The 11,174-nt window shown below is 61.2% G+C and overlaps 1 protein-coding gene across 1 annotated transcript; it reads right to left on the bottom strand.

Annotated features, from left to right (window-relative positions):
- Positions 1–655: 655 nt before the first annotated feature.
- On the bottom strand, positions 656–8,125 carry LOC132249929 (uncharacterized). Its single transcript, XM_059725667.1, has 9 exons — positions 7,992–8,125; positions 7,352–7,681; positions 6,581–6,880; positions 5,951–6,055; positions 5,342–5,734; positions 3,088–3,399; positions 2,576–2,941; positions 1,879–2,237; positions 656–1,028 (listed from the first exon to the last, which is right to left on the bottom strand). Exons 1-9 carry the CDS (start codon positions 8,071–8,073, stop codon positions 975–977), a joined length of 2,301 nt encoding a protein of 766 aa, XP_059581650.1. The 5' UTR covers positions 8,074–8,125; the 3' UTR covers positions 656–974.
- Between the last annotated feature and the right edge of the window lie 3,049 nt (positions 8,126–11,174).

Genomic DNA, 11,174 nt, shown 5'->3' on the forward strand with positions numbered 1-11,174 from the left:
GCGCAGGGAACAAGAGGTATAAACCAGTCTGGGAACAAAGGCTCGCTGCACAACTGAAGAGCTGGACTACTGAACACGGCCCCAGCGAGACCCTGAACTGCCTGATCCCCAGGACAGGGGACAAGACCTGCGTGCAAGGTGAGTAATGCCTGTCCCTGTATCAGCGTGTGCTGCTGCCGAGGGACCCAACATCAGTGGAGGGGAAACTCCTGTCTCAAGCTTCATTCTCTCAGCCACGCACTGGTCCCTGAGCCAAGGGTTTGGGGAAGCAGCAGGAACTGCGGGCTGGGATTCAGCTGGCCCAGCTTCCTTCACCCCAGGGGGGCTGCAAGCATCCTGGCAGGGCCCGCAGCCTCCCCGTTCCCATGTCCAACACCCGGTTGTTTCAATCACTTTCCTCACAGCCGTTGGCTCCTGGATGGTGGCTGTGCCATAGCTTATCTCTTCTATGAGGCATAGCACCATCACCTGGCAATGCCCACCTGCCCTAGGAGGCCTTGGAGAGGGCTGCCAAGGAAGGAGGGTGCAGGCCAGAGGCCCTCCCCCCCCCACCCTTCCCCACAACGTGCAGCATCCAGCACAGGGGGGAGCAGAGCCCCAAGCTGCAGCCCCTGTGTAGGTGGCCAGGCCTGGGCAGGAGGGAGACTGGAGCAGGTGAGCATCAGCACTGTCATCTTTATTGCAGCAGCCCAGGGGCTACATGGAGCTGGGCTCCATATGGACCAAGAGGTAGAGACACCCCCAGCCCTAGGTTCCTCACCGCGCCTGACCACGTGTGTGGGAGACGGCTAGAGCAGCCCCTACCAACATAGACCCAGGATGACCGAGGCACGATGCAGTCCCTGGGTCCTGCACCCCAGCCCCAGGTTGATCCCCCAGCCCAGCCCAGCAAGTACAGTCCAGCTACCAGCACCATCTCTGCCATCGCCTGGGTGAGCACACGAGATGTGGTGCTGGTGACACTGTCTCTGTCTTCAGCTGCCTCCTCCCTCCTCAGCTGTTCGAGGCTCTGGAGAATGCTCTCTGGCCTAGGAAAGAAGTGGAGCGAGCCTGTGACTTGTCACCTGGGCCCAGGGGTCTGTTCAACTGGCAGAGACCGAGCCTCTGGGTTTCCCCTGAGTCAGGCAGGGCCAAGGCTGCACCTGCCTGCTGGGGCACGGGGGAGCGCAGGAGCCAGGCACAAGGATGCTCCTTGGGATGTGCGGTCTCCAGACAGGAGCTGGATCGGAGCAGGGGGAGCCAGTCCGGGGTCAGGAACATCCCCTGACACGCATCATTGCTAGGAACTCGGCCTTGACGGGAGCCCATGTTCCCCACAGCCACCGGGGCTGAGAGCACTCGCTGCCTCCCCTGCCTGCCCGGGATGCCTGAGTGGACGTTCCCAATGGCCCAGCAATCGCCGCTGAGGCTGAGAACCAGTGACCGGAAGCTCAGCCCAAGGGGGTGTCTATGGCAGCTACAGGAGGGAGAGGTGTCCTGTCTGTGACACCCAACACATACCCACCCACCGCCCCAACCAGCCTGCGCCCAGCGATGCAGACGCCTCTCCCATGGGCTCCCCGCACCCACCCAGCCCAGCCCCGGGTACATCCTGTCTCACACAGCCTCGCCGCTTGTGACTCTGGGCCGTGACAGGAGGCCATGTTCTCCTTCAGGCTGATAGTGCTCGGTGCTTTCCCCCATTTTCCTGCAGTGACCGGAGGGGATGTACCCCAAACCACCCAGAAATTGCCCCCTGCGCTTGAGAACCAGAGGCAGGAAGCTCAGTCCAAAGGGGTGTCTGTTCAGACGGGGCCATGACCCCGGTGCAGAGCGCAGCAGCCCCCGGGTGTCACCATCGCGGACTTACCCCGCGCTGCCCGGCCCACACGCTCCTACCTGGACCCGCAGCCGCCCGCTGGACCTGGACTCGGGCTCCTTCAGGGCCTCGTGCTGCACGCGGCACAGGTACTCCACCCCGTCGTCCTCGGGCCCCGCGGGGGGGAGGCGCAGCTCGGACTCCACGCTGTAGGACTTCCCGTCCGGCGCGGGGCTGGGGGCGGGGGTGTGCATCCTGTGGGGGTCTGAGCTCTCCAGGGGCCTGGGCGCCTTCTCTCCCGCTCCCTTTCGCAGCCACGTCACCGCCAGCTGCCCGGGGTAAAACCCCGAGATGAGGCACCGCAGGGTCTCCGGCTGCCCCGGGACCAGGGCCTGCGGGTGGGAGACCTCCCCCAGGTGCGGAGGGCGCGGACGGCAGGCTGCAACAGGTGGGAGCGGCGTGTCAGCGAGATGCCCCTGTCCCCGGGCACCAGACACATGCCCACCAATGCCCCGGGGGTCTGAGCCCAGCTCCTGGCAGCCTCTGCCATGGGCTCCCATCCCATACCCAGGCAGTTCAGCCCCTGGTGCTTCCTGTTGGAGGGCCTGGAGTGAGGGGTCAGGCAGGGCCAGGGGGTCACAGCCCCTCTGGGCTGGGCCGGGCGACAGGCGGGTCTGCTCCCCTATGGACCCCCCACGACCAGGACCAGAGCGGGGCCCATGACAAGGCCTCTTATCCCAGAACGGCTGCCGAGCCTGTCCTGTCCCCACCGCTTACCAGTGCTCCTCTCGATGGGGGTCTCCAGGGCGAGGTGTCCCACACGGCAGATGTACTCTGCCCCTTTTTCCTTAAACTTGGAGATGAATTTTTCTGCCAGGTACTCTGGTGACAAGAGGATGAGTCTGGTCTCCTGCTGGAAGCTCTTCCCGTCCCGTGCCAGGACGGCCGTGCCGGGCTCCACCCTGCACTCAGCTGAGTCCCGCAGGATCACAGCAGTGTCCTCCCCCTTGCCCCTCCGCAGCCAGGTCACGCTCAGCTCCCCCAGGAAATGCCCCGCGATGCGGCAGCTTAGGATGACTTCCTTCCCCGTGGTCACAGACTCGGGCCGGAAGATGTCGGACACGTCCGGGGGCCGCAGGAGACCTGGGGAAGGGAACAGGCAGAGGCAGGGACAGGCCCCGTCAGGGGAGCCACGGCCTGGCAGGGGCTGCTCCCCGGGCCCTCGCACACCACACAGACCCCACACCCCTGCAGCGGGGCTGGGACCCCAGGACACGGCCCCTCCTCACCCGCGGCCCTCAGGCTGAGCTCTCTCTCGCTCGCGGGCTCTCCGGGGCCGTGCTGGACGCACACTCGCACTCGCAGCTCCGGCCGGGTCAGGCTCCGGCTGGGCACTCTCCAGACGCTCGTCGCGGTGAACGTGCCGTCCGTGTTCTTGTCTATCTGTGCGGGGTCTTCCCTCCAGCTCCCGGCTCCGTCCCAGCCCCACTGGATCGGGGGCACCTCCCTGGGGTAGAAGTTGTGGAGCTGGACAGCAAACGGCACCTTGTCGCGGGGGTCCCACTCTGGCAACACCTGGATCTCAGACACCTGCGGCCGGGCTGGGGGAGACAGTTGGGAGGGTTAGTGCGAGGGACTGCTGGGATCCTGCTTGGGGGAGATGGATGGTTGGGACCCCCAGGGAGCTGGGTGGGGCTGGGGTAATGCAGTGAGAGTTGTGTGAGGCCTGGTCACCCCAGTAGCTGTCCTGTCTCCAGCTACATTGGGGAAGGCAAAATATGGGCCACGGGCTGGATTCACACCAGGCCATTCTATCCGGCATGTGGGGCCTCTAAATAATATAGAAAATTAGTATCTGTCTGCCTCTTCCTGCCTGTCAAAAATGACAGGAGCCAAGGGCAGTAAGACAGAGCCAGTGGCAGGACCAAGGAGCCTGCAAGGACCATGGGCCCTGCCCCCCAGCACACCCCCTCCTTTTCTCCCCACTCCCTCTAGTCCCCACCCGGCAGCCTGTGCCTTGCAGAGACTTCTGGCCTGGGACCCTGGAGCTGTTTCCAGCTCCCTGTGCCAGAGGGAAATTCAGATAATGTGTAGGGGAGAGGGAGGCAGGGGAGGTCTGCAGGTGCTTGTCCCAGTCCTCCGGACCAGGCCAGGCCAGTTCCTGCTGTCACAGCCATGCAACCAGGAATTACGTTGTGCTGGAGCAGACGCAGCAGCAGGCAGGAAAGCAGGGAAATAGCAGCTACAGGCAAGGGCGAGCGGGAGTGCAGTGACAGCTGGGCTGGAGCGTGAGGCCCGCACCGGTGTCCCTAGGGCCAGCGCTGGTGGGACCCAAAGTGGAGCAGCAGAAGAGTGGTGCACAGGCCAGCAGGGCTCTATGGCTCACCCCTCCTCCACAGAGCCCTGTCAGCCTGGACCCCGTGCTCCTGCCACCACACTTTGGGCCCCCAGTTCCTGCCCAGCTGTTGCTGCGGGGGTATGTGTGTGTGTGTTGGGGCTGGGTGGAGGGACAGGGTGAATGAGGGTTCACAGCGTGAGTCCCACACAAACACCCCACCATGTGCATGCACCCACACCCCCTCGCACTGCCGTACACACAGAACCCCATACCCACCCCCCCCACGCACACCTGCTACCCTCCCCTCACACACAGCCCCCCACATACTTATACCCCATGCCCCCTACCCCCCACAATATTCAAGAGTAAGACTTCATTTGAAGCTATTGTGCAATCACCTCTGTGTGCACTGCACAAATGCATGTAAATCGAGACAAAAATATTTGTTGAAATCAAATGAATGAATGTTGTAGATCAGTGCTCTCCACCCTTTTTAAGTAGGACAGCACCTTTGGCATTTAAAAGCAACCCAAGACCAACCATGCACCAACCCCCCACCCCAGATAAGTCTGTGGGGTGGGAAGGGGGGGCAATCAAGGCAGAAGGAGAAAAAAATTCTTTGGGGGCATGCATGTAAGTCTGCAGGGGAAGGGGCAGGGCGTGGGGAAAGGGCTGTGGGTGGGGAGCAGGGCAGATTGAGGCCTCAGCCCTAGCCCCACTTCCCACTTCCTCCCTCACTGCTGGGGCCTTGATCTGTCCCCCCCACAATGGTGGTGAGAGAGGGAGTGGGGCTGGGGTAGGGGTAGGCCCTGCACAACCAGGGCATGGGACAGAGCCATGGGGTGGGGGACACACCCCAGGAGGGCATAGGGGGCATGTGCCCCAGGATCCACATGCCAGCTGGGCTGGCTCCCACTGCACTCAGGCCGGATGGTGGTGGTGCTGGGAGCAGGACTACGTGGGAGGATGCAGGCACACAAAAATTCTCCATAGCCCCTCCATGGTCCCCTCTCCCAGCGCCACCACTGCCAAGTCAGGCACAGCATAGTGCAGACCCGCACTGTGAAGAATGTGGGGCTGCCTTCCAGCATCAGCCCACCCTCCCTCCCGCACAGATCCTGAAGTAACTGCCTACCCTTGGATACATCCCTTCCTCACAGCAGCAGGCCCTGGCCACACCCGAAAGTAGGGCGCTGGGCACTCACCCCACACTCGGATCTCTAGGGACACTCGCTCCTCTCTGATCCGTTTGGCCTCGTGGAGGAAGACGCACCGGACCCGCACCCCGTCGTCCTGCAGCGTGGGGGTGAAGGTCAGGGAGGACGTGAGGCGGGTCCCAGCTCTCTCCTCGGTCACTCTCCAGCCCGGGGGAAGGGCGGGCAACAGCGGCTGGTGCTCGGGGCTCTCTGGGTCCCTGGGGCTCTCTGGGTCCCCAGCGCTCTCAGGCACCGTCCTGTCCTCACTGTGGATCCTCGCCCATGTCACGTCCACGTCCTCGGGGAACATCCCCTCCATGAAGCAGCGCAGGGTCACCTCCTGGCCCAGCAGGCACCGCTCCGGCCCCTGCACCTCTGCGACATTGTAGGAGACTGCCCACCCTGGAGGCCAAGCAACCAACATGCAGGACACGGGTCAGCCTGGGGTTGTCTGGGAGACATGTCCACTCTGAGGTCTGAGCTCAGGGCTGGGATTCACAGGGTTGAACCCTGCCTGGGGCCAGGCCTCTCCACCCCTGCATCATGGGTGTCCTCCCACTCCCTGGCTCATCCCCTCCCTCTGTGACCCTGCAGCCCAACAGCATCTTCCCCCTCTACCTTTTCTTCTGTTTCTCCAGAAGTAAATGGCTGCAGCAGCTGCAGCTCCTGCTCCGAGCAGGGTCCCCAGGACGGCTCCAACCACGGTACCAGTCTGATCCGGTGCTGCACTCAGTAGTGAGAGGAGAGAAGAAGTCAGACCTAAGCTTGTAGCATTGTTTTGAAGGGAGCAGGGTCTTGCCTGAGACCTCTGGGCCAGCCCTCACCTGGAAACACCTCCTCCCTCCAGCTGCAGGGGCAGGGCACAGGCAGGGCCTCGTCTCCCCTGCAGCTACCTCTGGTGCATGGCCTGGCATCCTTTGTGCCCCAGCTGCTGCCCTCACAGCCATGGGTCAGGGTTTGCTCTGGGATGCTGGAGGTCCCTGCTGTCCACCCATTGACTGGGAACATATGGGCCTGGACACAGCAGCCCAGGAGGACACTTAAGGCCTGTGTCCCTCTGCTCCCTGGTGCTCCAGCTCCTCCAGGAGGGAAGAAGCAGTCCCACTAGCTAATGCAACCCCAGACCATGATGGTCTGCAACCCAGCACTGCCTGCACGCTGGCCTGGACCAGCCCTGTGCTACCTCGGGGAGGGGCAAGGAAACTTCCAGAGTCAGGGCAGCGGGCAGGTCCCAGTGTGGGCTCTCACCTCGGATGTCCAGGAAGACGTCCTCCTGCAGTGGCTGCCCCAGAGCCGCATGGCGGACACGGCAGGAGAAGACACTGTCGGCATCGCTGAGGGCAGGGGTGAAGGTGTAGGTCAGGGTGAGGTTGAAGGTCCCGTCCGGGTTCCTCTGGGGGCTGGAGCGGGTGTAGCCCTCCTGGGCCTTCTTGTCTTTCAGCCATGTCACATCCACGTCCTCAGGGAAGAACCCCCCCACGTGGCACAGCAGGGAGGTCTCGGTGTCAGCCACGGCTGGTTGTCTTGGGATGTAGATCTTCGGGGCAGCTGGAAGAAGGGAGTCACTGTTGGAGTTTGTGTGATGCGTGTGCTGGTCCCCCTGCCAGGCAGGGCTGGCACCGAGCTGCTGAGACCACATCAGGCCTGGACCCTGTGTCAGCCCCAATGCTCAACCGATAGACCTCCCAGGCAGGCATCCCCAGGGCCACATGGGTCTGGGCCTGGGAGAGGACAGCACTGCTCGTGTGACTGGCAGCACGAGACCATGCCTCCCCTAGCTAGTCCTGAATGCCAGGCTGTTTTGCCTGTTGTGTGAGGGTTCGCACTGCTCCTGGAGTGAGGGGCCCTGCCTGTGGCTGGGATTGGACAGGACCATGTCAAAGAGACACTTGGTGTCTAAATATCATTGCTTACTCACTTGAATGTGGCGCAGGTCTATGCCTGTGTCTACCACCCACGTACCCATGTCCAGCCCCAGCATTGTCCCAAGCAAACCACGGGACCCTCTCAAGTCCTCACCGAGCAGGCGCAGGGTGGTCTCCCCCTGGTTCTTCTGAGCCCCATATTCCACAACACACCGGTAGACACCTCCATCTGACAGGGTCACCGTGGCCAGTGACAGGGAGGCGTCTCCACTCTCCAGCACCTTCTCCGATGGCAGGCTGGCTCCGGGCTGGGCATGGCTCCTGCCCTGCTCGTACCAGGACACCTTCTGCTCCCAGAAATACCACATCACCTGCAGGGAGTCCAGGACCACCGGCCCCCCGACACTGAACCGGCACTGCAGCAGGGCCCCCGAGCCCACGTGGGCCGTGGACAAGGGCTCCATGTACACCTGCAGCTGGGAACCTGCCCAAGGGAGAGGGAGCAGCCATGAGACCCCGCGGGGCTGGGCCAGCGCAGGGGAGAGGCTGCCCAGGACGGCACAGCCCGCTGCGGGGACCTGGTGCAGGGAGATGCAGGGCTGGGGGGGGGCAGGGGCCTGCTGCACTTGGGGTGATGGGACTTCACCCCCACACGCTGAACTGCCCCCTCTCCCTCACCCACACGTGCCTTCCACGGGGTTTGGCCAGGCTGCCCCAGGGCTGCACAACCACCCCGCCCCAGCCCCCGGCTCTCCCACACCCACACCCGGGGGGGCAGAAGGACTGGGACTTACCCTGAGGGGCAGGGAAGAGGGGAGAAAGGAGCAGGGCCACGGAAAGGAGCAGGGTGCCCAGGCGCTGCACCCAGGGCTGCATCTTTCCCTCTGTCCTCACAGAGTCCTTGTCCCTGGGGCTAAAATGGATTCCCAGGAACTTCTCTCTGGCTTTCGCTTTCACTTGGGAAGGAGCCAGCCCAGAGGCTGGGATCAAGAGGCAAAGGCTCCACCTTGTGCTGGAGGCTTCAACGGTTTTTTTTTTTTTTTTTAAGGAAAATTTTCATGTCCCAAGTCAAATCAGCCAAATTAATTCCAAATCCCTGTGAGCCATTCAAGAGCCGTAAGTGACCTTACTACCAGCAAACATCCTCCACCCCTGCCTGGGGCTTCAGATGCTTCCAAATCCTTTGGTGGGCATCCTATGAACAGGCCCAAGCCCGGAGACTTGAAGTTTGGATGTCCCTGGGTTTCACTTGCCCCCAGCCTTATGGCTGCAGGAGCAAGCTAGGGCGGAGTCTCTCTTTTCAGTAAAGTCAGTGCGTAGCTGAGATCATCTCACTGGAAGGTGGCCAATGGGACGCTAACTATGAGGCTCTCATAGGGAGTCCTGTCCACAAGCGGACTCAGTGCACCACACACCACACAGAGCCATTTATAAGACACCTACCTCTGCCACCATTGTGGTATTTCCACGACCCTGGAAAAACTACTTCTATGCTCACAGTATTTCCCCAAAGCTTTAACATGCCAGGAGTTGAGTAAGGCTTGGCCCTCGCCCCTCTGCAATGCCCCGCGGCTCTGACCACCGTTCCTTCTTTGTGCAGGACGGGTCTGGAATGGGAACCTCAAGTCCCGGCCCTGGGGTGCATGACTCCGAGATACCTGACTCTGAGATGGCCTTTGTCCTGGATTTGCAGTATCGTGCAGGGATTCAGATTTCTCCTTGCAGGCGGGCAGCGTTCCGGACTTCAAGGGGCTGCTTGGGGCTGCCGGGAGTGGGATGCAAGGGGCACAGCAAACACACACCTGTAGCCAGGGAAGGGCCAGGCAGCCTGGAGAGCAGCTCCCTGCAGGTGTCTATGGGGTGGGCATAGGTTGGGTGTGTGGCAGGGGCAGATTGAGCCCCCACTGTGAGGGAGAGAGCAGGGCAGAGGCTGTAGGTGATGCCCAGCCAGGTGATGCATGCATCCTGGGGCTGGGGTGGGAGTGGTAGGAGCCAGACATGGCTCATCCAGAGGGCATGAAGGGGGTATATGCCTCCCCGGATTTGCATGCAGGGTGGAGGTAGATGGGAGCTGCTCATTGTGGGCTTGGGGCTCCCTGCCCTGCTGCCTTTCACTCAGGAGCCCTGTGCCAGCCTTGTGCCCCCTGCCCACCCGGCAGCAGTGGTGGTGGTGGCAGTGTGGAGTTGTGCCCCTCACTGCTGCCAGGTGGGCAGGGGCTGCCTCTCCACGGCAGTAGGTGGGGCAGGGGGCTCTGCTCGGGGCTGGGGGAAACAGAGAGGAGAAGGAGGCATGTGTCCAGCCTTTCCATTTTGAAAATGTGGTCACCCTACTTGGCTCTGGGGAGCAGAGGGGAGAGTCAGGCCAGGGCCCCCCCTGCCCTGGTAACAGGAGTCCTGGGCAGGTTTGGGTCTGGAGGGCTCTGGGGATCCCGGCCCCTCCTGCTCCCTGCCTGGGGATCCCAGCCCCAGTGCTGCCTGACAGCCCAAACCCGCAGCCCTGGGCAGGGGCAAGGTGCACAGCAGGAGGGACTGTGTGCACTCTGAGGTCCCATCCCTCAGCTCCTCCAGGTCTCAGCGTCCCGAGACCCCTGGCCACAGGGGAAGGGAGGCATCCCCCAGGCCATGTCCAGGCCTTTTCTGCTCCCCGACCCGTCCCTTTCTGGGATGGGACAGGGGCTGGCATGCAGCCATCAGCAGCCTGGGGCCTGGACTGATCCGGTACATCCCAGCGGAGACTTTACCCTCCTGCTCCTTCCTGGTGGCCTCAGCCACGGGCTCCCAGCCCTGCAACCCATGCCTGTGTCAGCCCCAGAGGCAGATTAAGATTTACTGGGGCCTTGGGCAAACAGAAAGTTGGAGACCCCCCAATCCACATTATAAACATGAATGTATCAAAAATCATTAATAAACAGACCCGTGAAATGCTTACACAATGCACTAATCAATATAGCACAGCACACAATGCTGAATGAACTACTTCGTACATACCAAACTGAACAAAATCAACTGCCTTAGGAAAATGACTTGGATGCATCGGATTGCCATAAATGTATGATAACACAAAAGGAATGAAGTTTTAGTTTAGTGTTCATGTAGACCCGTGGTTGACTGGTTTTTTTTTTCAAAATACACATTGTGCACTGTACCTACGCTACAGTAAACTACTACAAGAAAAATACAGGCCATACCGATAGCCTCAAGTACAAGTCTAAGAATACCATTAGTAATTCGTGCAATTAAAATAAGGTAGTAGACCTACACAATACATCTCAATGTTTTCTTAATCATTCCTAAAACATTAAACAGGCTAAACTTGTTAACGCACCCATGAATGACGCATGCCCCCGGCGGCTGGGGGGGCACGGCAATGCTGTCGGCGGTGGGAGCATGGCGGTGGCAAGTGGTGAGCTTCTGCAGATGCCGCTGGCACTGCCGGTGGCAGAGGGGCAGTGAGCACTGACCAGGGGTCGGCAACCACCCACAGACAACACCAGCGGTGTCAGCAGCGAAGGGGGAGAGCAGCAACTGCCCGCAGGCACCACCAGCAGTGTCGGCAGTGCCTTTTCTCCGGCAGTACACTGCCATGCTCAGGGGGTGCACATGCACCTATATGTGCACCCCCTATGCATTGCCAATGAACACACCCATGCCACTTCCTCTACTGCACCTCGGGCAGGCACAGGGCTGGGGATTAGCTCAGGGCAGGGGGGTGGACGCACACAACCTCGCTCACCCACTCAAACACCGAGGTGAGTGGACTGGGGTTGGGAGGTGGGGGGATGGTAGGCAAGCAGCCTGCTAACTGCTGGTAACTTGGAGGTGTCATTCTTTCCCCCCCAACCTCTTGGGCTTTGAAAGAGAGAGAGAGAAAGGGAAGGAAGATTTTTTTTTAAATATATTATTTATTTGAGGCTTGCTGGCATGGCTGCCAAAGTGCAATGTCCCAGGCAACGCAGTCATTTTGTAAGGGAGAGATA

The sequence above is a fragment of the Alligator mississippiensis genome, chromosome 4 (genome assembly GCF_030867095.1).
Source record: "Alligator mississippiensis isolate rAllMis1 chromosome 4, rAllMis1, whole genome shotgun sequence".
NCBI lineage: Eukaryota > Metazoa > Chordata > Crocodylia > Alligatoridae > Alligator > Alligator mississippiensis.